The 26,983-nt window shown below is 42.6% G+C and overlaps 1 protein-coding gene across 1 annotated transcript in view; it reads left to right on the plus strand.

The window, feature by feature from the left end:
• The window catches only part of itgb5 (integrin, beta 5), a 210,649-nt gene that overhangs the window by 17,954 nt on the left and 165,712 nt on the right, over positions 1-26,983 (plus strand). Inside the window, exons 5-8 of the mRNA XM_072473441.1 lie at positions 17,123-17,291; positions 21,943-22,104; positions 25,731-25,826; positions 25,927-26,016. Of these exons, the coding sequence (XP_072329542.1) occupies positions 17,123-17,291; positions 21,943-22,104; positions 25,731-25,826; positions 25,927-26,016 (517 nt within the window). The remainder of the gene's footprint in view (positions 1-17,122; positions 17,292-21,942; positions 22,105-25,730; positions 25,827-25,926; positions 26,017-26,983) is intronic.

Here is a 26,983-nt window from a genome sequence, read left to right on the forward strand (position 1 = left end):
CAGAAGAGGCAGAAGATGAAGCTGAGATGCAGTTAAACTGTTTGGCAGTGCCCCCTGTGGCCTCCATTCGAGTTCCGATACAGGTAAATATATCGTGGAGTGCGAGCTCCCCCGCTGAGGGGTGGAGGAACTCCATTCAGCCTAGACACTGGGAGGCTCATTCACTGCACTCTAATACGACATTCTTGGGAATCTTCTTTTTCTTCGGCGATCACTCGCTGCCGAGTGTGATTGTCCACCTACGATACTCTGTGTCACTGGTCATGGGTATTGTAAGTCCTTGCATGGCTGATCAGCCCAATCCGAGAGCTGCATCTCCGATGACACACTTGCAATGTGTTTCCGGGAGGTGGGATTGTTCCTTGGACTCAAGATTACTGGTATACCTTTCTCGGGTTCCTTTTCTGGACCTCCTCTGGCCGTCGGGTATTCTCGAAGAATTATGTAGCTTCAATCAGGAGGATCCTGCAAGTATGTCTCTTCTGAGCAAGGGTCTCCCAGGTATTGGTGTCTATATTGCTTTTCTTGAGGTAAGCCTTCAGGGAGTCTTTAAAGTGCTTCCTTTGACCACCTTTTGTTTGGGAACCTTTCTTGAGCTGTACAAAGATGATTTGCTTTGGCAGCCAGGATTCTGGCATCCTAAGCATGTGGCTGGCCCAGAAGAGTTGGTTTTGGATGATCGTGGCTTTAATAAGGACATGGGGAGTCCACACAGAGTAAAATAAGAAACAAAGCTTTATTTACACAAATGATATGTACTCGGGAGCACGGGGAAGATAAGCATTCCCACCCCATAGGCGCCATGCAGGATATGGCAATGGCCTCGATGCTGGTGCCATTGGCTCTTTCAAGGAAGCTGTGTTAGTACACCCGTTTTCCCAACAGATGCAGCAAATCTGTCTCAAATAGCGTTGCTGGTACCTCTCCAGGGCTTTGAGATGACGTCTGTACGTGGTCCAAGTTAAGACCTGAGGGCACATGTTCATTCAGGAAATTAGATTATTTGAGGGCTGCCTGAAGATTTTCTTCACTGAATTTTCGATTGCCAAATTTCTAACAGGCTTTTGGAGCTTGTCCATTTGCCCAGTTGCTCTGGAGTCCATTATGACTGGGGAATTTCCACACTGAACAAGGGGTTAAAACCAGGTGATCAATTTCTGCCACTCTGCGGGATTAGTCTCAACTGAATGGGCATCATGGTTTCACTTTTCTGACTCCCTGCACTGTCATCAAAAGGTTCCTAACATGTCTCAGATGTGCCTCTCTCCTCATTTGGGTCCCACTATAATGAGCTCCCCCTCTGGAGTGTACCCACTGTGATTATAAAGAGAAATATATAAAGAGGGTCATTTTAATATTTGGTTTTGTTTTGAGAATATGAACATTTATTATTTTCTTGGGGCAGCACGGTGGCGCAGTGGGTTAGCCCTGTTGCCTCACGGCACCGAGGTCCCAGGTTCGATCCCGGCACTGGGTCACTGTCTGTGTGGAGTTTGCACATTCTCCCCGTGTTTGCGCGGGTTTCGGCCCCACAAGCCAAAGATGTGTAAGGTAGGTCGATTGGCCACGCTAAATTGCCCCTTAATTGGACAAAATGAATTGTGTACTCTAAATTTTTATTTTTAAAAAATTATTATTTTCTTTTTTTGGATTTACTTTTCAATAAATTAGGTTGCCAGTTAAAGTTTAAATCCAAGGTCTGTTGTGTCATTCCATAGCTTCTCAAAGTTGTGAGGAGGATCCTGTGGTGACATGGCTAGAACTACTAACTAATATTGTCGAAAAAAACATTTCCGTTTGTTATCCTTAGTTTGCAATCATAATTATCTAGTTACAATGGCACATGTAAACTGTTAATAATGTAGAGGGTGAGGGTTCACTGTAAAAGTATCTGAAACACTGAAACCTAAAATGTATCCTGAATAAAAAGATCCAAAAATATACCATTCTGTTCGGATCTTTATCCAGCTATTTCATCTCTTGAGAAAAGATTCTGGAGGTTTCTGCAAGCTCTTTAATGGTAAATCAGGCAGAATTCCTGAATATCTATTAAAATTTTACCCTGTGTTAATTATCCTTGCGAACTGCGGCCCAGATCTTCCAGTCAGTTTGGATGCTGCACGCATTGCCACTGCCAGTGAAGAATTTTGCGACATGTATTCTTGCACAGCTTTAGCCAGGACTTCTGATCCAGGCTGCAGTAATGATGGGTCAGTCCACCCATCTCCGTAGAAGATCAATGAGCATAGGAGAAGCCGGGCGAAAAGAAGGCATTCTTTTTTTTTAACAACATTAGCTGCCACACTTGGGTACGTTTTTGAAGGTTCCAAGCCTTTCAGTGGATGAATGTGTCAGTGAATGCTGGGTGCATGGGTGTGAGTGAGTGGATGTTGGATGTTTGAATGGTTGCGGTTGTCGGGTGGGCAGGGCAGGGAGTAGTTGGGTCGCAGCGTTTGGGTGGGTGGAATCGGTTGTGGCGCTTGTATGCAGTTACACTGACTAATCACTCAGACCAGGTATTAAGCAGCATAGCATTACATGGGTAAGTATGCAGGTAAGTCCCACATGTCACTGAGTCTTTGTCACTGAGCACAGTATCGGAGATATTTGTCAAGGGTTCCGGGCAGTGGAAATCAGTACATTGGAAGTTTAAGCTAATTTCAGAATGTGTGGGTGCATCAAGACGTCCACAAGGTCCTGTCCGCCATCTCCCAATTTAACAGTTCAGATACTGGAAGATTTGGGACTGTATTTCTTGACACAACATTTACAAGGTCTCAGCAACTTAGGCATCATCATGAAATAAATCGTTCGGCCATTAATATCTATTTGTCATAACATCGCCATTAAAACAAGAATTTTTTTTTATTGAGATGAAACTTCATTTTCTTTGCTGTTTGAACATTTCTGGGGGTAAAATTCATCCTGCACGATAGCATAAAATGACAATAGAAAATCAGCACTCTGTTTTGTCAACTTCAGCACTTTTTGTCAATTTCAATGCTGAGTGTAAAGTGGGCTGCCAATACTTAATGCCCATTTTGCATTCCCAGCCAATATTAACTCATCCCTCTGATTTTGTTGTATTCATATTTATAATGTTTATAATGATAGGAGCATTGCACTGTGTAGCAATTAGTTATTATTTGACTACTCAGGTGCAGCTGTGTATAACTTTATATGAAGCTTTACGTGCACCGAGTTTAATAGTTGGTCTCTTTATAACCTTCCTTTTTCATTTCATTAAAATTGGTGTTATGGAATGTCCTCCCCCCTAATTAATCTCTGTATAATGGTTGTGACAAAGGCTGGGATTTTCTGGCCCTATCTTGGCAGGCTTGGCTGTAAGAGATTCAGCGGCCTAGCCAAAAGTCGATTGTCTTTCGGCGAGGGTGGACAATCCCAGCGACGGGAAGGGCTAGATAATCCCACCCAAAGACAGGACACCAGGGGAAGAGCTGCCATGAAAATGATCTGCCCGATTATATTCCAACATTGCTGGGGATAATGAAATTGCTTTTTGTGAAGTGCTCAAATATTGTCCTCGATGAACAGTCTCGACTATGTGCCATGAAGATGACCAGTGAACACCACTGAACAATTTTTGTCAGTGTTTTGTTCCTATCGCCTCCTTCCCTGAGGGTTTTGACTTTAGTTGATTCCAGTAGAGGCATTACAAGAGTATGCAGTAGGAAAATTTATGATCTTTAATTACATGGTGTTAACCTACAGTTTCTATGGTGCGGCATGCCACTCAGAAACAAATTACTTTAGGATAGCAGAATAAAGTGTGCCACTTCTGTAATATACAGGCTTGTATGAACCTACACCTGCTCTTGTTTCTTGTGACTGTATGATATCTGTATGAACATCTTTATGTTTGGAGATGGAATTTCAGATTTAGTTTCACAAGAGTAAAATTCTTATTCCAATAAATATGACGGGTGACTATTCCTTCAAATAATTTTCTCTTACATCAACGTTGCTTATGCAAAGTCACTGATGGACTTCATTCTTTCTTTGTGCATCCTCTCTGTTTTACTTGTACAGCAACCATCATTACAAGAAATAAATTTATGTAATGAATTTAAAATGTATGATCCTTAGTTATAGCTTGAAGTGTATCTGGCCAAACTCTTTCACACAGACCTCTTTGGGTCTAGGTTTGTTTTCCCTCTTTAGCAACCTGTGCTTTACCAGACAAATCCATTTCGTAGTGAGCCTGGAAATCCACAAACCTGACAATCAGGAGTCGTTCAAAGCTTGTGGCAAGTAAAATATCTTTCTGCAAATGATTTGTGTTCCTTTTTTAAATATTCGGAAGAAATTCAGAAATAGCCGCTGGGCAGAATTTAATGGACTTCAACCAGTTGTTTGGCCTTCCCACTGCTCTCCTGCCCACCACTGACTGTCCTCAATTAATGAGTTAAGAAGTTCAAGGGTGAGGGTGAAGCCGCACAAGTTACCCTTGTCAGGCTGTGGCGAGAAGGCAGGTTTTATAAGGCCGCAAAGAGTTTGCACCAGGTTTATAGAAACAAAAACTTACTTCATTTTACAACTACTATTATTGTTTTTTATTTTTAAAAATAAATTTAGAGTACCCAATTATTTTTTAAATTCCAATTAAGGGGCAATTTTGTGCGGCCAATCCACCTAACCTGCACATCTTTGGGTTTGTGGGGGTGAAACCCACGCAGCATGAGGAAAATGTGCAAACTCCACACGGACAGTGACCCAGGGCCGGGATTTGAACCCGGGTCCTCAGCGCCGCAGTCCCAGTGCTAACCACTGCGTCACATGCCACCCCTACAACTACTATTGTATACAGTTCCAGTAGCTCTCTACTGGGTCTTTACTAGTCAGTGCCTTGCTGGTCAACTCTTATTTGTACATAGCCAGAGGTTCCCTGTTCCCTTATTGCGGGAGCTTGTATTCTGCAAAGTCCATAAGGTGTTAATCATTCCCACCCCGTAAGACCCATGCGGGTTACAACAGCTGGGTTTCTCTCTCACTGGCACCTCTCTAAGCCTCTCCATCAAAAACACTCAGTCCCCTTTCAGGTTTCCCCTCCTGACCCTACAGCAGCACTCCCTGGCACTTACCTCCATCCTGGCTCCAGAGCTTCAAACAATGAGAGCTGCTTGTAATCCCAGCAGTGGCCATCACTCCTGGCTAAGGGACCCAATATCCCAACTCTTTGGGTGGCAGTGTGAAAAAGCCCATTACCTGTTAAACCTTGTCCATTATTTCACTGTGTGAAATGCTTTGCAGTATCACGAGCGATGCAAATACAGTGCTGTGTAAAAACAAGTTCTTCCTACTTTTTCTCCTCGATCTCCTGCTCGGTTCAAGATCGCAAGAAACTGCAGAGTGTGGTGAACTCAGCCCAACTCATCACACAAGCTTGCCACCCTCACATTGATTCTGTATACACCTCCCGCTGCCTCAGGAAGGCAGCCAGCATTATCAGAGACTCCTCCTACCTAGGCATTGCCTTCCAGGCCCTTCCATCAGGCAGAAGGTACAGAAGTCTGAAAACCCGCACATCCAAACATAGAATAGCCTTTTCCCCACAGCTACAAGACTCCTCAACGATTCCCCCTAGGACTGATCTGTTACCTTTAAGAACACTATTCATGACCCCCTATGCTGCTCTTGCTCATGTATTTGCTTTGTTTGGCCCCTTGTTCCGCACTGTAACCAATCACTGTTTGTCGATGTACAATGTACTCTGTTGATTATTCTTTTTTGTCTACTATATACGTACTGTGTACGTTCCTTGGCCGCAGAAAAATATTTTTCACTGTACTTCGTTACATGTGACAATAAATCAAAATCAAATCAATCTGTTGTATTGCTCACATTTAGGTTTGGCAGCATGTTTGTGATATTTAACTGCTAAGATGGAATTGTGTTTTAACTTACCCTTCCTCTTTAAATCCACTGTTTCAGGTAGTCGCTGACGGAATGAATGCTAAATAGGCACATTCTCAAGATTTTTAGAGTGTACCATTATTTTATTGAAACTTACTTTCAAAGCCAGTTAATAATTCACTATTACTGATGCACTCTGCCTCACTGTTTGAAATTATGGTGTACAATAGTGTTTTCCATCTGGGCAGTCCCAGTTAATAAGTAACATGAATACACCCTATTGTTCTCCACCTTTCTGAATCACTAGTTACATAGTTAAAAGATGTGAATTACATTGTTGAGCCAAATTAGTTGGAATTATTCTCAACTAGAGCAGCACGGTGGTGAGTGGGTTAGTCTTGCTGCCTCATGGTGCCGAGGTCCTAGGTTCGATCCCGGCTCTGAGTCACTGTCCGTGTGGAGTTTGCACATTCTCCCCGTGTTTGCGTGGGTTTCGCCCCCACAACCCAAAGATGTGCAGGCTAGGTGGATTGGCCACACTAAATTGCCCCTTAATGGGAAAAATAAAAATGAATTGGGTACTCTAAATTTAAAAAAAAGAATTATTCTCAACTAATTGTAGTATCGTAATTCTCACTTTGTTTCACCCATTATTGCTTATGTTCATTCCCTTTCTCAGATTTTTTTTTTTTCTGCGCCTATGGTCAGAATTTTAGCTTCCAAGGAAGGTAGCATTGGGTCAGGGCAGGGTAGGTTGATTCAGGGTGGGTGCTGTTAAAGGCAACGAAAGAATATTGGGCAGAATTCCCCCATTTTGGCACTAAGTGCCGTGGTGGGGGCGGGAACGTGGAGTGCTTTGGCAGCTGGACTCTGACATCCTAAGCACATAGCTGGCCCAGAAGAGTTGGTTTCGGATGAGCATGGCCTCGATTCTGGTTCTCTTGGTTCCCTCAAGGACTCTGAGGTTAGTACACCTGTCCTCCCACATGATGAGGAGAATCCATTGAGGGTACCTCTCCAAGGCCTTGAGGTGACATCTGTACGTAGTCCATGTTTCTGAGCCATATAGAAGAATGAGAGGGCGACCGCAATGTACACAAGGATTGTACATCTTCATTGTCACCATCCTGCACCTTGTCAATAGCAAGCTTCTCAGTGAAGTGAACATCGTCTACATGATGTACACAAGGATCTTGGTGTCAGCATTGATGTCGCGGTCATCAAAGATTCTTGTCCCTAGGCGTCCAAAGGAGGTGTTCGTGGATTGGATACAATGTTGGATCTCCGCATCGATGTCGGCCTTAGAGGAGAGGTGGCTCCCAGGTTTGGGAAATATTCCACGTTTGGTAGGGTTTTTCTGTTGATCTTGATGGAGGGAGAGACCAGATCTTGCACAGGGGCGGTTTGGTACAGGGCTTGTGTCCTCTTGAGGTTGAGGCTGAGATCCATTCTTTGGTATTGTTCTGCAAAGGTGTCAAGTGAGGCATGGAGATTCTATTCTGTGAGAATGGAGATGGCGTTGTTATCCGCACACTGAAACTCCATGAGTGATGTCAGTTTCGGTTTCTTCTTGGATTTCAACCGGTTGAGGTTGAACTGTTTCCTGTCCATCTTGTAGACGATGTTCACTTCACTGTGAAGCTTGCTCTTGACAAGGTGAAGGATGGTAACAATGAAGATGGAGAAAAGGCTGGGGCGACGACACATCCCTGCTTGACTTAGAAGGTCTTGGTCTTATTTCTGTCGATAAGGACTGTCCCCGACATCTTGTCATGGAGGAGTCGGAGGATGTTGATGAATTTCTCAGGACAGCCAGCCTTTGACAGGGTCTTCAATAGCACTTCCCAACATACATTGGAATAGTCATATTGTAAACGATTTAGAGGGGCGAATGTCTAGAAATGTATTCGGGTGGTGGTAGAAGGCTGTTTTGAGTAACTGGAGGCCGGTGTCCAGGGATCAGTGCTGTGTCCCTTGTTGTTTGTAGACAAGAACGCAGGGGGAATGATAAGTAAGTTTACAGATGACACCAAGATTGGTAGGGTGGTTAACAGTGAAGAAGAGGGTCGTAAGTTACAGAAAGATATAGGTGGGTTGGTTAGATGGGCATCAGCTGTGGCATAGAATATAAGAGCAAGGAGGTTATGTTGGAGCTGCACAGTACGTTGGCGCGGCCACAGCTGGAGTACTGTGTACAGTTGTAGTCACCTCACTATAGGGAGGAGATGATTGCACTGGAGGAAGTACAGAGAAAATTCACCAGTCTGTTGCCTGGAATGGAGCATCTTGGCTATAAGGAGAAACTGGATAGTTTTCTTTAGAGCAGAGGAGGCTGAGGCAATTATCATTGAGGTAAATAAGATTTATAAGGGGTTTGGACAGGGTAAATAGGAAGCAGCTGTTCCCCTTGCTTAAGGGGTCAATCACAAGGGGCATAGCTTTACGGTGAGGGGCAGGAGATTCCAAGGGGATTTGAGAAAAACAATCTTCACTTAGGGTGGTGAGAATTTGGAATGCACAGCCTGGGAAAGTAGTGGAGGATGGAAACCTCACAAACTTTAAAAAGCACGTGGATGAGCAATTGAAACACCATCACATTCAAGCATACGGGACAAGTGTTGGGACAAGTGGGAATGGCGTGAGATTATGGGTAGTTATTGTCGATACAGACTCGATGAGCTGAAAGGGCCTTTTCTGCGCTGTACGACTCAATGACTTCTGGTTTGACTAAGTCAAAAGCCTTAGTCACATCGATGAAGGTCATGTGGAGTGGTTGATGTTGCATTTCTCCTGAAGTTGCCGAGCAGTGAAAACCATGTCTACTGCTCCATTGTTGGGGCGAAAGCCACAATGGCTTTCCGGAATGGTTTCTTCAGAGACAGGGAGACGGCGGCTAGCGAGGATTCGGGCGATGATCTTCTCGACAATGGAGAATCGGGAGATTCCTCAGTAATTCCCACAGTCTGCTTTGACTCCTTTCTTGAAGATGGTGGCGATGACAATTTCCCTGAGTACGGCAGGAATTTCGTCTTTGTCTCATATCTTCATCAACAGCGTGTGGAGATGACGGGTGATCTCCAAACTTGAAAATTGATTCTGGGATCCCGTCCACTCCTGCAGCTTTTCCATTTGTCATGTGTTTAATGGTGGCTTCGACTTTGTCCATGTTTGGTGGGAGTCCAAGATCATTTTTGATGGGGAGTTGGAGGATTTCCTCAAACACGTCCTCATCTATGGTTGTATCATGGTTTAGGAATTCTTTGAAGTATTCTGTCAATCGAAGGCCAATGTTTTCTTTGTCTCGCAAGAGAGTTTTGTCCTTCCTCTGCACCGGTTTAAGGCCTAGGGTGTTGGGTCCCTATATTGCCTTGGTAGCACTAAAGAAGCTCCGGGTTTCATGCTTGTCAGCGAGGAGCTTTAGCTCCTTGGCTTTCTCACTCCACCATTGGTTCTTGATTTCCCTAATTCTTCTTTGTACCTCCGCCTTGGCTAATTGATGAGCTCTCCTTTTTGGCTTGCTGGTTATGTTGTTTAACAGGCATGGAGAGCTTTCCTCTTCTTGTCGACAAAGTCTTGGATGGTGTGGCTGTTCTCGTCTTGGTGTTCTTCCGCCTGATCTGTTGAGGACTTGAGGACAGCAGCTTTTAACTACCCTGCAACTTAGGAACATAGGAATTAGTAGCAGAAGTAAGCAATTCAGCTCTTCGAGCCTGCTCCACCATTCATTCAGATCATGGCTGATCTCTTCCTGGTCTCAATCCACCTCCCTACCTACCTGTTTCCTAGAACCCTTTAGCACATTTTAAAATCAGAAATCAAACTTACTCAACTTCATCTCAATTTCCCTGCTGTCAGCATTCACTACACCATGGGAGCAGCTTTCGCAGCAGTGGTATGGACTTCCATTGAGGAATAGCAGAAGTTTCAACAGCAGCAGCTCCAGGAGCCAAACCAACAGCTGCAGCACCAACAGCACTAGGAACAGCAACAATAGCAAGAGCACCAGCAGCAACAACACTAACAGTAGCAACCTTGACCTCAATCACCTGCTGCTTCACAGGAGAAGAAGAATGAACGCAGAGTTTCAGGTCGAAGGAGGGATACAGCGAACACAGGGTATAACACAAAGGATCAGCTTTCCCAACATGATGGAGCAGCATATCTTCAGGAGATACAGGTTTTCACAAAAGCCTGTGGCTATTTTCTGCAAGAGATCCTTGCAAGAGGATGATGTGATCACGGTCGGTCATTGTCAAGGTCATCACAGCCCTGAATATCTTTGCCTTTCACCTACTTCCGGTGAAATGCTGATGGCATCTCTCAATCTGCTGCCCGTATGTTATTTTCCAGGTTACCAATGTATTATTTGTCAAAGCCACGTTGTCCACTTCGACATGGATGAGGCCAGCCAGACACAGGAGGCTGTCAGGTTCAGTGTAGTGACTGGATTTCCAAGAGGAACAGGAAGCTATCAACAGCACACATTTGGCATCCTCCAACCTGTCTAGAGTCTTCTTTAATCACAACAGATTATACTCCTTCATAATTCAGTTTATGATCATGCATGTCTGCACTAGTTATCCATTGAGGTGCCATGCTTCATTCATTGTGTCATCACATCACCTGCAGGTGTTTGTCAGCACTTGACTTCTTGGAGACAAGGGCTACCATCTGAAGACCTGGCTGATGACTCCTTTAAGGAACCATATCAGCGCTGGCAGACTCCACAACTTCCAGCCATGCTTATTTCCTTTGGGTAAATTTATAAGAAACCGCAATTCCCTTCTGGTCATGATCTCTTCCAGCATAACCTCAAGGGAAGTGTCAGAAAACAGGGGAAGAAGGCTTTCCACACCTACCTTCCATGTCCTTGCCTCCACAAGCCACACCAAGTTTTCCTACAGCCATGGTCCTTTTAAATAAAAAGCCTTTGCCATGGTCCTTTTAAATAAAAAGCTTCATTCACAAGGTGCTGGTCATCATCATTCCCATATTCCGTGCTTGGTCGATAGACCCAGAAGAAAGATTCTAATCCTGTGACTGTGTTAAAGGACCACAGTTAATCCCGCTGAGAGAACAGTTTCTAGCCCTGCTACTGGCCTTCATGTTGCACATGAATCTGTCCAGATAACATTTAATTAAGTTTCTTTTATATCTAAACCCTGGGTTATGAACCTCTTCGCTAATTTAAATAGGTATTTCCTATCCACTCTGTCTAAATCCCTCAGAATTTTATACATGTCAGTTAAATGTCCCCTCAGCTTCCTGTGTTCCAAAGATAACTACTCCAGCCTATCAAATCTTTCCTCCCAGCTAAAGTTCGTCATTTCTGGCAATATCTACATAAATCTCTTCTGTATCCCCTCTTGTATGTTCACATCCTTCCTGTAATGTGCTGTCCAGACTGTATGCAATAATCTAGCTGCAGACCAACTAGTTCCCCCAGGACCAGTTAGTTACTCCCATTTCTCCTCCGCTGTGGGTTATCCAGGCTCTGGGAGACTCAGCTGTACAATATTAAAATGTCTACCAAAATATCAGGGACTCCATTCGATGTAATTCATTTTGAAATAGGTGGCATTGCTAGCTGTTTGGTCAGCTGCCTTTCTGGGTGGACGTTTATGAAATTTACTTTATTCTGAATCTTCCAAATGTAGCAGCTCTTTGAAGGTATGAGGTTGTGACTGAATGAAATTGTATAGCTAAGTAATTAATGAATTTCGAAATCTATATGGAGGTGACTGCATATATTTCACTAAATTATAGCAAAAGTCATCGGCTTAAGATCTGTTGACCAATCAGAACATTCCAAAATAATGAGACATTTTCTGAAAGATAAAATCACTTTGGTGATGTGCATTTCTCAATCCGTGAACAATTCATGAATTCTGTACTCTGTGCTAACTTTTTTTCCCAGTCCCAAGGTGTACCAAAAGTTATACTGTAGTTAAAATGCAGGTACAGTATCTCCATTGCAAAGAATACAGTCAAATCATGCTATTATGCCACAATACTCTAAATGGTAAAACTAGTAATGTTAATGAAGTTGATAATATAAACCAAGAAACACCACAATATGCTTGTCTGTAAATTTGTCTGTTGCCAGTGAATAGCTCTTGAATAATGCTTCAGTTTGTTTCCAGGCACCTATTTTACATAACTATAAAAGCAAACGACTGCGGATGCTGGAATCTGAAACAAAAACAGAAAATGCAGGTCTGACAGCATCTGTAGAGAGAGAAGGAAGCTAACGTTTCGAGTCTGCTTTGACAAAGAGTCATCCAGATTCGAAAAATTAGCTCCCTTCTCTCTCCACAGATGCTGTCAGACCTGCTGTGTTTGATCAGCAGTTTTGTACCTATTTTACATGTTATATGTAAACTACACAAGTCAAATGTACATTTCAGTATTCATATGCACGAACGGATTGTAGTTGCCTCATTTGAAATGTTTGGTAGCACAAAGCTACTGTACTCATTAATTCCAATAACCTCAGTAAAATGTCTAACTCCAATATTATTTTCAGTTTAAATCTGCCATTTTGCTGAATATTGTGGCATCATTATAGCGACTTATTGTGATTCAAACTCAATTTACTTTTTAAATTGGGCAACAATAGTTAACAATAGTTTAATAATGAACATGATATGCGATTCTTCCAAAATAACAAAAAATATATTCCTGGTTTGCAAAATCCTTGCTGTTAGTTTATAGTCGTAAATTATTATTATTAATAATAATAATAATCTTTATTGTCACAAGTAGGCTTACATTAACACTGCAATGAAGTTACCCTGAAAAGCCCCTCGTCGCCACATTCCGACGCCTGTTGGGTACACGGAGGGAGAATTCAGAATGCCCAAATTACCTAACAGCCTGTCATTTCAAATGCACTCAGTGGTGTTATTTGTAATCAGTTCATTGATAAACGAATAGTAACATTTTGAAAGGGGCTTAAATATTTTTAATATCAGCATTAATATTTTAGAATGTCAATGATTACTTCAGCCACCTTCACTCCAGCGAGTTTAGGGATAAAGTGCTTATACTTAAAGGAAACTGTTAAAAGATCAACTGTTTAGTTCTTCTGACTAGAATTTTGATCATTTTGGTTTTGATTAACAGTCATTGTTTATTTAAATCAAAACATTTTCTTATATCATTTAATGCACGATTTGCATGTGAATTTTCCCCTTTTTTCCATTGTTTTTTCCCATATTAGTTTGATTCATTTTAAAAACAAATCAAGTATTTGTCGAATTCACATGAGAATGTAACTTTGCCAAAATTCTCCTCATATTTATTTTCGCCAGTTATAATAATTGAAAGCAGATCTTTCCTGCAGTTCTCAGGAAGGGTAGAATATGCATCAGTATTGAAGTATTATTAAGGACTGCATTGAATAATAGACGTCTAATCCTATCCCTTCTCATAGTTATTTCAAGAGCATTTTGCTTGGTGAAGACCAAAGATTTTCTTTAAACCATTTTTATGGAAGTTTTTCCATTTTAACAAATAACGCAACAAAACCACAGGAATGGTACAGCACAGCAAAAATGTATCAACGTGCATAGTTACAGAGGAGGACAGAAAAACAACAATACAGCTTCCCAGTATAACTACTGAACACAACTTGGTGTCTCTATATGCACTACCAGAGAATAAAGGAGAGGAGGATAAGGCCACAAAAACATTGTAAAATGGTGTACTTTCCTGTGCGGCAATTGCTCGCAATGACTGCGAAAATTCAGGACAAGATCTTGGCGCTGTTTGGGCGTTCACCAAAACATATCTCCCTCAACTCCAGCCACACCAGAGGCACCAATAACATACTGTCATGTCATTCTCTCGGATATCAAACCTTGCTGTACCCTTCCAGAAGCCAGTCACGGATCTTTAACCTCACAATAACAGAAATAAAAAATTACATAAAAGGTCATTCTCCCCGTGTCTGCATGGGTCTCACCCCTACAACCCAAAGATGTGCAAGATAGGTAGATTGGCCATGCTAAATTGCCTCTTAATTAGAAAAAAAAATGGATTGGGTCCTTTAAATTTAAAAAAAGATTGTGAGGACACCAATTCTGAAAGGATATTTTCCATATACCACTCGTCGGAAAAAAACCCAAACTCCGGCACAGTATAGAATGATCATAATTCCACATATTTATATAGAGAGGACCTGCAAATATTCACATAGTAGGTTTGGATTATAGTCAGTGTTGTCAGTGCCTCCCAACGAACCAATTGAGACGGGGTAAAAATGGAAAACTACCAGGTGTAGAGGGTCGCAGGATAAAAAGGATTAGAACACACCATGATCCTCTGGTGCATGCCCTTCATCACAAGACAAAGAAGAGAAATAGCTGCTCATTCAAACCTCACTCAGCTTCTCAGAACATCTCGGCTAAGAAGGAACGTCTTAAACATAAGGTGGCAACAGGATACCAACCACAGTACAGGACCTGGCCCAGTTCTTCATCCTTGTGCTCTTAGGAGTCAGTAAACCAAGTTTACTTTGAACATATCTAAGACTTAGCCTCTCAGGACATCCTGACTAAAAAGAAATATCCCAAGCATAAGGGGGCAACAGGATACTCGTCATAGTACAAGACCTGGCCCAGTTCTGCACACTTTTGCACAAAGGAGTCATTACTCCCAGGATACCTAGCACATGCCAAGACTCACCACCAAACCAGCCTCACTTGTCACTAACTGCACCCAAGGCAGCGCACCAGCTCCTCCGACACTAGAAGAATCATGTAGCCCTCAACCAAGGAAACTCCACCACTGAGAAGAAGAATCATTAATACACACCAAGAGCAGGCTGCCTGCCCAGATAAGGAGAAGAAACCCCCAATAGGGAGGAATGCCAGGAATTACCAAAGAACATAGACACAGACCAGCACTCTAAGCCATTACGAAAAGGATACTAGGGGCAGCACACCGCTGCCTCAACAGAGACAAAAACAATTCCTCCCCATGTAAGACTTGACTATAATGAGCAGGGCACTCGGGAAGCTACCATATAAGACCACTTGCAGTAGGGCACCAATTTCCTTCATCTAGCCTATCCTCAAACTGAATAAGAGCTCCAACAACACAGATCCACAGTATACAGGCTCTCACTCTCAAATCGAGCAAGGATTAACTGACCACACCCAGGCATGTGCCACCACTTGTTTTCACCTACTCCCAACAACTCCAGAGATGTTACCACAAAGAAGAATCACAAGGAACCCAGTCCTCTCTCGGGTACATGATTGTTCGGTCTTTCGTCGGTGGCACAGTGGTTAGCACTTCTGCCTCACAGGCCAGGGACCCAGGTTCAATTTCGGCCTTGGGTGACTCTGTGGAGTTTGTATGTTCTACCTTTGCCTGCGTGGGTTTCCTTCGGACACTCCAGTCTCCTCCCACAGTCCAAAGATGTGCAGGTAGGTGGATTGGCCACTCTAAATTGCCCCTTTGTGTCCAGGGATGTACAGGTTAGGTGAGGATATAAGGTTAGGGTGGGGTGGTGGGCCTGGGCAATGTGTTCCTTCAGAGGGTTGGTGCAGACTCGATGGGCCGAATGGCGTCCATCTGCACTGTAGATATTTATGATCCTATGAACACCGATTCTTAAGAAACACAAATACAAAATAGAAACCTGACACAGATAGCTCTAACTGGGGTCTTTCTTCAAGTGAGGACATGTCTAACCCTACCACCCACCACCACCACACCTAACCATCCATCCATCACCCTGCCATGGCTCTATTTCTTAGAACGAGGTGCGGAGTGTCTAAAATGCACCCCCTTTTCATAAAAGCAAGAATTACAACACATAAAAGAAAGGGTAAGGCTATGCACAAACCTTATGTCACATTACTGACTCAGTATGGCTTTTGCCAAAACAGGATAACAGGTGAACCTCGCCTTTGTGCTCATATATCGCACCCTTGTCAGGAAAAAAGACAATAACATGAAATCAACAGCAGAATCACAAGAGAATAAAGTCCAGGATCATTGATGATCTACGGGACAATAACACCATCCATTGTGCTTGGAAAGGCCAGAGCCATGACAGAATCATCGAGTAACCATCGAACAAAGCGCCTTCACCTCTGCCATGCTGTCGGCCTGACGCCCAGGTAGCAAGGAACCTGGGCTCGGCAGGAGGATGACTCAACACATTTAACTGCCTCCAATTCCTCCAATGAGCATTAAGAACAGGACAACATACGATCAATGGTTGGGGCCACCTACTGACCCCAGGCCTCGAGGACCAGATACAGTGTGCTCCGTTGAATCTGAAATGCCCAGCTGTCAAATCGGAATCGCAAAAACACTCCACCACCACGCCTGGCAAGAGACCAAGTGCCGGAACATTCCCCGTCCAGCCCCTGCCCCTCAAGTCGGTTAGGATAGACGACATGCCATGCAACAGGATTTCCAAGGACCAAAGGCGAGCCCTCTGCAGGGAAATTGCTCCAGCAAATAGCAGGATTCTCTTCTCCCCTTCCACTAGTCTATCCAGGATATTTTGTAATATATCAAATTGAGCACCAAAAACCTGCACCACAGGGCTAAGATCACCGTCCAGAACATCATTTGTAATGACAGTCATCATCTTGATGCCGACAGCATCGCCGTGGTGCAGGCCCGCTCACCAGCAAAATCGCCAGCGTGAGCTGGGCCCCACCCCAGCTATCTCCGACCACCTCAATCAAATGTGGATTTTTTGATTTAACTCGGCTCCTCATCGCTAAAATCTAGCCAGGATCTTCCAGGGACAGAATAAAAGACATATCCATAAAGTAAATGACTATGGGATGTCCATTAGGAAAAATAAAGGATTAATAGACCAGTAGAGTCAGAGCTCATGAAAACGCAGCAGCTCCCATGCGCATCTTACATTCCCCTCTGAAGACCAAAGTTTAAATGGAAAGGAATGAAGGGAATAATTCTGAAGAACTGTTATTTGAATACTTATTTTTCTGAAATGTATTTTATTAATGGTAAACTTAGCCTGTATTATTAGCTATTAGAATAGATAGAGACCCAGAATACTTCTAAATCAACAGTATGAGTTTACCAATTTAAATAAATGTATAAGTAACTATGGGTTTATGGCCCATTTCAAAACATTATAAAATCTGTTTTAATATATACAACATAAACTCCCATTCTGTCATCTGCAGGTAAGAATGCAACAGCACTGGATGATATTTCTTATACTTATTACTGTCATTTCTTTTTCATGTAGGTACAAGATGTTTCCACATTGTGTTCCATCCTTTGGATTCCGACACCTGCTGTCTTTGACCGAGAAGTCTGACAAGTTTAATGCAGAAGTTCAGAAGCAAATGGTATCTCGGAATCGGGATGCACCGGAGGGTGGTTTTGATGCAATCCTGCAGGCAGCAGTTTGTGAGGTGAGAAAGTGTGCTCTGCAGGCAGTCTTATTTTATCACTGCAAGCATGAGGGTGGCACCCCTCACATTGGCCTAACACAGATATGGCCAGTTTATCTGATCCTATCATCTGATATATCCTGTTCATTCTTGGTCATTCTCTCTAGAAGCCAAGAAGGAAATAATCTGTCCACGGAGCTTGAAGTGGCACCATTCAGACTTACAGGTTCTTTATTGATGTAATTCAAGGAAGCCACAAGGCCCATTAAGAAAGTGGCCCCATGGCATTGACTGCCCTAGGAGAATGAACATAGTCTGTTTGGTTCCAGCCCCATCGCTCCATGCCCCCCACAACAGTCTAAACCTGACCTATTACCAGTTCTATCAAGGTGTCATCCAGACTCAAAACGTTAGCTCCCTTCTCTCTCCACAGATGCTGTCAGACTTGCTATGATTGTCCAGTATTTTCTGTTTTTGTTTCAGATTCCAGCATCTGTGGTAATTTGCTTGTATATTATTATAGTCTGTTTGGTGCTACTAGAAGTGCAGCGATGTACAGCTGTACAGCTTTTTTTCTTCTGCTTAAAACAGTTTAAGAAAAAGATTTGGATCTAAGATTTGTTCACAAAATACATGCTAGGTGAACTACATTGATTCCCCAGTGGAATTCAGACCTGTTAGCCATTGGCTTTACAGCTCACAAGGATTTTTATGGTACTGTCCATGGGGAAACCCATGCAAGCAAACCAGGTAATGACCAGCAGCAGTGTCTGCCCCTGGGAAATTGGGGTAGTTGGTGTAGCATTACTCTGAAATGATGGGACCCAAATTAATTTTTATCCCTTTGTTTCATCAGGGTCGGAGAGTTTAATGCCAGGAAATTAAATGCTTTTCAGCATGAAGAACTCCCAAATTAATTTGATGAGCCTGCCAGATTTAGAGCAAAGTTACTTAATTTCTTAATTCCCCCTCTAAGTATGGTGGTGAACTTCTCTTTCTCTTTCAGTCAATCTTATGGCCTTTTTGAGGGGAAATGGCTAATTTAATACAACATTTTACCAACTTTCCCCTGAGGGGTGGAATTGAGACAGCTCAAATTAATTTCTGAATCCCTCCAGCCTGTGTCCACACTAGATTCAAAAATAGGCCCAAGGTTAATTGTTTACATCATCCAATCCCCATGACTGTTTAACTGTTGACAGCAAATCTGTTGACAAAGCACCTTTTAGAATGTCATGACATAGATTCTATGGTTCAGAAACCGGTCATTTTGCAAATGGTCTATGCTGATGTTTATTCTCCACAAAAGCTTCCTCCCACCCTGCCCCATATTGCTCTTTTCCTTTTATACATTTGTGTACCAAACCTTCTCTTAAAAGTGTCAATGTTATTGGCTTCAACCACTCCATGTGGCAACAAGTTCCATATTCATGTGATCTGTTAGTGACTACTTTATATTTATGTGCCCTTGTTCTGAATTCATTAGGGGAAACAGCTTCTCCATCTTCATCCTATCAAACCCCATCATTGTAATAAAAATCTCTATCGGACCTCCCCTTATTCTTTCCCTTTCCAGAGAAAAGAATCCTAACATGATGAATCTTACCTGATTGTTGCATCCCCAAAGGACATTGGAAAGATTGAGTCTAGAAATGTAAAATTGTTTTGATGGCAGAAAGAAAGGGCAGACAGTCAAATTGTATAGGTGCAAGTAATGGATAGGCTTTGGAGATTGAAGTTCAGTTCTGAGCCAAACATAATATCAAAATTCAATTCAACCTGTGCAAGGAACCAGCAAGAGACAGTACTAGGGGATAACTGGGGGAAGGAGGTGGCACTGTGGTAATGTCACTGGGCTAGTAACCTAGAGGCCCAGGCTAAATCTCTGAGGACATGGGTTTAAATCCCACAATGGCAGTTGGTTGAATTAAATTCAGTTAATAAACTTGGAATTAAAATTTAGTCTCAGTAATAGTGACCATGAAACTTCTGTCGGTTCTGGTAAAATCACATCTGGTCCAATAATATCTTTTAGGGAAGGAAATCTGCCGCCCTTATCTACATGTGACTGTGGACCCACAGCAAAGTGGTTAATTATCAAATGTGCTCGGAAATGTCCGATTACATTCAGTTGTATGAAATCACTACTGAATCAAAAAGGAATGAAACTTACTGTCCCACCCTGCATCAGCCTTGGCACTGAAAATGACAACACCACACCTAACCATGTTGACCCTGCAAAGCCCTTCTTACCCACATCAGTGGCATATACCAAAATTGGGAGAATTGTCCCACAGATTGGTCAAGTAACAGCCTAACGTGGTCATTCTCACTGAATCATACCTTACAGACAATGTCTCAGATACCGCCTTCACCATCGCTTGGTATGTTCTGTCCCACCGACAGAACAGACTCACCAGAGGTGGAGGGCGGCACAGTGGTATACAGTCGGGAGGGAGTTGCCCAGGGCAACCTTAATGTAGACGCTGGACCCAATGAAGTCTCATGACATCAGATGAAAGTGGGATAGGGAGAGCTGCTACTGATTACCACATACTGCCATCCTCAGCTGATGAATCCGTAGTCCTTAATGTTAGACACCAATTTGAAGAAATACTGAGGGTGGAGATTGCACAGAACATACTCTGGATGGTGAATTTCAATGTCTATCACCGAGGTATCAACCTGGTGAAGCTACAACACAGGACTACTTGCATGCCACAAATGAAGCCAGTGGAAATCATGGGAAAGTCTCTGCAATGGTTAGAGTAGAGTCCGACCTCGTACAAAGGAAGATGGTTGTGGTTGGTGGAGGTCCATCATCTCAGCTTCAGGACACCACTGCATGAGCTCCTCATGGTAGTTTCCTGGGCCCAACCATCTTCAGCTGCTTCATCAATGACTTTCTCTCCATCATAAGGTCAGAAGTGAGGATGTTCGCTGATGTTTGCACAATATTCAACACCATTCGTGATTCCTCAGTTACTGAAGCAGTCAGTGTCCAAATGCAACAAGACCTGGACAATATTCAGCCATGGGCTGATAAGTGGAAAGTATTCTGCGCCACACATGTGCCAGGGAGTCACCAGCTCCAATTACAGAGAATCTAAACATCTCCTTTTGACATTCAATGTCATTACTATCACTGAATTCCTCACTATAAACATCCTGAGGTTCCCATTGACCAGAAATTGAATGGGACCAACCATATAATTCCGTGGCTACAGGAGCAGGTCAAAACCACCTTCTCAAGGGCCGTTGAGGAAGGACAATAAATGCCAGCCAGCGCTGTCCTCATCCTGTCAAAAGCTGGGGTTTATGGAGGAGATTGAAAACAATGACTTTAGTCTCCCTGATATTTAGTTGACGGAGATGAAATTCATCCATGATTCAATATTAGATCTGTAATCTGGAAGCACAAAGGCGGTTATGGAGCTAAGAGAATTAATGGGAAGGAACACTTTGCTGTCGTCAGATGGTAGTTGAATAAGTGCATGTGGCTAATGTCACCAGGGCAGCACACAAATTAAGTAAAGGAGAGGTACCAGAAATAAATCTCTGGGGGTCTCTGGCAGCAGTTAGAATGTACACTACCAGAGCTATACCATTGACTTTCTAAATTATCAACATCACTGACTTGACTAATATTAGCAATACTGTAATGTACACTCCCTACAGCTTACAGAAACATCCAGCAAAAAGTATCCTTTCGGCTACGATGCAATAAAGAATCATTTAACCTATATTGGAGGTAAATGCTTTATTTTTGGCACCGTTTCATCTTTACAGGTGGAGAAGTCTATGAGTTTCTTGCCCTTAGTATTACAACTGAATATAAGCTGGGGATCTTAAGAAGGTAGTGTGTTGAAAAATGACACTTGTTAGATGTTTTAGTTATTTCCTCTGAGTTGGGTCACTGAAAGTTTAACATGTGAAAAACACTTGTATTTACTGTTCTTTCCTATGGGTGGATCTTGCTAGGGTGCCTGTTTATGTTGGCATAGAGAAACCGCCATCCTCAGCTGATGTTTCACAAAGTTTTTACAAAATGGAATTTTTTTCCATTCCCTGATTTCATTAAGTACTTGTGCTGTACCAGAAAATGTGAATGATTGGAACGTGTGGAATGTCTGCCCTATTTCTGTGGTTAGTCGATGACATACAGGCTTATGCCAACAAATTTAAAGCTATGAACTTACAACGAAAAGCATGTGACAACAGAATTGTTCTGCAAAATTATACAATTTCAGTTGATTCAGGATGTAAGTAATATAATCCAAAGAATGTTTGTATTTGACTGATATTCTTGCCAGTACTCAGTGAGGTCGAAGACATAAAAAGTTCTTATTTTGCTTTTAATACTTCCTCAAATTTACTGTTTCTGTGTTTGATAAATAATACTATTGGATAGTTGTTTTCTGTAGAGCCCAATCGTAAGAATTACCACAATAGATGATTCTCTGTTTTCTCAAATTCCTTTATATTGATTGTGAAAAGATTTGTGGAGACTGGCACTTACATACTCTGACCACTCACTTAAATGTGTGTGGACTTTACTGATGGTTCACGAGGATCACTTAATTACAGCTATGCTATCCTAAGCTATTTATGTTTACAGGAAGCCAGGCTTTCAAAATAACACTGGTAATTGTGACCTTATTTGCCTCCTAAGGAAAAAATTGGTTGGCGGAAAGAGGCCTCCCACTTACTGGTGTTTACCACAGATGATGTGCCACATATTGCATTGGATGGCAAACTTGGTGGCCTGGTACGACCCAATGATGGACAGTGCCATCTCGATGAAAACAACGAGTATAGTTCCTCTACACAAATGGTGAGGCTAACCTGTCACTTCTTTGTAACATGATACAAAAATGTATAGATTCAATATTGATCAAAGCCTTCTTACCCTATGTCATGCAAGCTACTTGCATATTGTGTCAGATGGTTTCCACTTTGATATATATCCTACAAATTCAAAGATAAAAAAGTAAAAGCCTGTGCTGTGCTCTTCCTAGACTGCAATGGTAATTATGGCGGTGTTCAGTTTCTTTCTTTTTATTTATTCATTCATCGGATAAGGGCATTACTAGTGACACCACTATGTATTGCCTGGTTGTCCTTGAGAAGGAGATAGGAAGCTGTATTCTTAACTGCTGTAGTCAATATGATGAAGGTACCTTCAGAGTGCTGTTAGGTAGAGAGTTCCAGGATTTTAACCTGATAGTGACGATGGAAGGATGAGGGGCGGGATTCTCCTTCCCGCCAGACCTGTTTTCTGGTGCGGTGCGCCCCTGCCGGCAGCAGGATCCTCCTTCCCGACAGCCAGCCAATGGGATTTCCCATTGTGGCCACATCTACACCATTGGGAAATCTGCAGTGTGAGTGGGCTGCCGGCGAAGCAGAGGATCATGCCGACGGAGAATCCCGCCCCAGGTATTTCAAAGTCAGGATTATTTGTGACTTGGAGGAGAACTTGGAGATGACGGTGTTTCCAGGCACCTTGCAGGCACCTTGTCCTTCCAGAGGTCGTGGGTTTGGGAGGTACTGTTTGACGATGCAGTGAGTTGCAGCAGTGGATCTTGTAGTTATATACTGCAGTCACAAAACTACGTTGTGGTCATAGTGGAGTGAGTGAATGTTTAAGGTGTTTAAAGTAAATGGAGAAGACAAATTTAATTCAGTATCTCTTTAATGTTTTCTCCCATTCTTGAGATAATAAATTCACATCATTTTTATTTTGACCGTGTTAATTTTCTATGTAGAGTAGTGCAGAATAAAAAACTGCCTGAGTTTCCATACAGATGGACTCTGTCTTATCGAAAATGGCTGTGGAAGGAAGAAGTCCTGCCCTGAACCCAACCCCTGCCATTTTCTCAGTGGGGGAATGGGGACCGGTACTAAATAGCACATCCTTGGTTCACAGAGGTATCTACCTATGTTGAAGTGCAACTGTATCAGTCAGATTTGATCTTCACTAGTGGGGTGTCCAAAACACGATTTGTTCACGTTAGACCTGGTAAGAAAAGGTCTGACCTCGCCAGAGTTCTTTGGAGAGGTAGGATATGCATTTGGAGAGGTCAGGTGCCCTTTTGATATGGTCCTGGGACACCTTAGGGAGAGGTGATATGCCTTTTGGGAGAAGTCATGTGCCCTTTGGGATTGTTAAAAGTAGACATGAATGAGCTTAATATTGCATAAATTCATTGGAACTGTTAAGCTCATTAGAACTGTTGAGAGCTGTAAAGAAAACTCCCATGAAGGGGAGGTGTCAAAGGGGGCTATCAACCTGTCAAATGATTTAAATCTCCTGCCCGTTATATATTTGAAACAAAAACTATATTTCATTCTGTCTGTTGACGTAAACCCTCAGGTTTACGTCAACATTGTGGGTTTACTGCTGCATGTCTGATTTCACAACCCATCACTTTCACATTGGTGTGCCTGTCTACAGTTTCATTGACAGCTTCGGGTACTTATAGTCTTTGACGTGGAAGTATGAATACAAACACTTATTTTTATAAGAAATTAAAGGAAGTTAAATGAGTGAAAGGGGTTTTATCAATGTGAATGTTTGATCAAAGAGTGTATTCAGACACTTAAGAACTTTGTTTAATCTCAGCATGGGTCCTGAGGTCTGCCCGTAGTGGATACTGATTGAGTTGGCGAGAAGGTGTTTGGGCAATGAGTGGTGGGTGGAGACATGGGTTGGCATGAGCTGGAGCATCAGGGCCATAAACAGCTATGGGTTGAATAGGCAGCACAGGATGACAAAGGGCATATGAGGGGGTGTGGTGGGAGATGGCTAAAGAAGAATAGGTATGCATGGAGAGTATGAAGGACCATGGGGGTGGGTAGAGGGACATAGGTTGGCATGGATGGAGTACAGTAAGTACATGGGGGTAAGTGATAAGGGCAGTAGGGTTGTGTTTTGTTTTATTCCTTTTTTTTCATAATTTCAACGAAGTGCTGGAGCACCGAGGCTGGCCTTTCGTCCATCCCTCCTTCCCACCTGGCAGCTCATCAACACTTTCTGGGGGCAGCGGGAATGACTCATTTTCACTCACACTGACGGAATGAAAATCTGAACTTATGGGGGGGCACTTTCCCCGGGTTGAGTTTGTCGAGCCAGGAATTGTCCTGTTGCAAAAATTCAGGCCACCTAAACTTTGCCTGACCTTTAAATTTTCTCCTGAAATACGATTGTTGTGGAAATGGTTTCTTTAACCTTTCTGCATTATTTCCTGACCAGCACACGAACATAATTATGTTGGGTTAATAATATGTAAAATTGTATGCAAGATATCAAGTAAATATTCTAACCGGTATAATGCATGTGGTTGTGTTTGAGTTAACGTTGATTAAAATTCAATCCAATATGTTTCCTTTTAAAACAAAATGCCAAACTAATGATAAAAACATGTGAAGTCAGCTTTCCAAGGAGTTATTTACAGTTCCACAGCATTCATTCCACTTATGAATGAATTATGTTCAATATGTTGCAGCTATTTGCAAAACCTCACAATGTATTTTATAATTCCCTGATTCAGTAATATCTGATGTTTACGTCTGTTTGTACTGTCTACGTTTGTATTGAAATGCCTTCCGCTCCTGATAAACTACCAGCTACATCTAAGAATTATTGTGTATAGGCATTTTTTGAAATATATCCTTAGTGCACATAGAATGCATGAAGAATTGTTCTGCCTTTTAACAAGTGATCAATTGGCATGAGGACCTACAAGCCATGAATGTCACAATCAGATGAGTTATATTGACTTCATCACAAATCATTCACTTTCTAAAATGTGGATTTGTTCATGCTACTTTTTATTAGTTTTATACCTAGTGATCTTGTAAAAAGTTTTTTTTATCTTATGGTAGGTCCATATTACACAGGGTGGGCTGGTTGGTTAATGATATGATATTTTTGGAATTTTGTTCATGTTAGTTCATTGTAGTGAGAAGCTGAGTATCATTTATAGGACCAGTTGTTCATTTTTTGGAGAGTTCTGTGTAAGGAAGTTGAAAGAGAGAGCAAGGAAATGCATAGTTGCGAGAATGGTAAAACTGAAGATAGACAGCGACGTGCAAAGGAAGAAGAGAGAAAGAAAGTGGCACAGGACAAATGAACAGAACTGAGTATCAGCCTGCAGTCAAGGAATTGGGAAGTGGCTGCTTTATTTACCGTGAAGGAGCAGAAGTTCATTAAAGGTGATGTAAAACTCACACTTGTGATATAATGCACTGTCAACCTAAACAGGAAATACAAATAGTTTCTGAAGGTTATCCAGTATTTTTGCAAAATAAGCTTCTCCTGGGATAAAGAATAGGTCGGAATAAGCCTATAATGTTGTATCAGATGCTGGTGAATAACCATATCCAATGCTGTTTGGGACTGTGGAGCAATGTACTGGCGAGAGATGGAACATGTATTTACACTTCTTATTTTGGCCCCAGGATTATCCATCACTGGCACTTCTTGGAGAAAAGTTGACAGAGAACAACATTAATTTGATATTTGCTGTTACTCAGTCCCATTATATACTTTACAAGGTATTGTATGCATTTTGATTCATATTCTTTACAATCCATAGTTTGTTTTTTGCTGAAATACTTTGTGAATAATCCAATATTTGTGTTTTTATTTTTGAAGAACTATACTGCTCTGATCCCTGGAACAACTGTCGAAATTCTTGACAAGGATTCAAAGAATATCATTCAGCTGATTGTCAATGCTTACAGTGTAAGTTGACTTGAGTCCATTATCAAAGTCAAATGTTGCTTCAACCATGCAGATTGTTATGCTGAAATGTCTCTAAAATGTAAACAGTATTTTCTGCCATTTGAAAACTGCTTAGACATGCACATTTTTTGCCACAAGTTTGAAACATTATGCTTTGGAAAGCTGCAAAATCATCAGATTTCCAAGCAACATTCTTTTGCTTTGGTAGTTCTAAGATCATGGTAGTATTTTGTTCTGCGCTAATGAAATGTAGAACACTTGGTTTGTAAAGCCTCGTCGTGCCTGACTTGGTGTTGGGACGACACAGATGAATCTTGCGAGAGACCTCTCGTGAGACTTGATGCTCGAAACCGAGCCTCACGAGATGTCGTGATCTGGATCTCTAGCTGGGTGCGATACAGATATGCACATTTAAATCAGCCGTTCGGCTCATTTAAATATGAGCCCGCCAGATTCTCACAGGGCTCGGGATTCACTGGTCTTGCCTGGAAGACTTTGCCAGGGCGCTGTTTAGTACTGGTCCACATAAACGTGGACCAGTCGTAACGGCACCTGGAGGGAGGGATGGTGGGGGGGGGGTCTTCCAGGCCATTGGAGACCCCCGGGTGGTCGGACATTGGGCTGGGTTGTACTCTGGCACTACCACTGGCCACCTGGGCACCTTGACACTGCCAACTTGGCACTTTCACACTGCCATCTGGGCATCCTAGCAGTGTCACACTGGCATTGCCAGGCTGGCAGTGCCCAGGTGCCAGGTTGCTCGTGACCAGGGCCAGACCTGGGTGTGCATTGCCCATAAGATGTGGGGTGAGGGGGACTTGAGGACCCCGGAGGAGGTAAGTTGAGTGAAGTGGGGGGTCCGAAGGCTTTGATAGAGTTGCTGAGGTTGAAAGATCGGGGCTGTTTTTAAAAATGGCGTCCTGATCCGTGAGTAGTCTTCCTGCACTGGTGAGCTGAGCCTGGCGAG

Source organism: Scyliorhinus torazame, chromosome 2, assembly GCF_047496885.1.
Source record: "Scyliorhinus torazame isolate Kashiwa2021f chromosome 2, sScyTor2.1, whole genome shotgun sequence".
Classification (NCBI taxonomy): domain Eukaryota; kingdom Metazoa; phylum Chordata; class Chondrichthyes; order Carcharhiniformes; family Scyliorhinidae; genus Scyliorhinus; species Scyliorhinus torazame.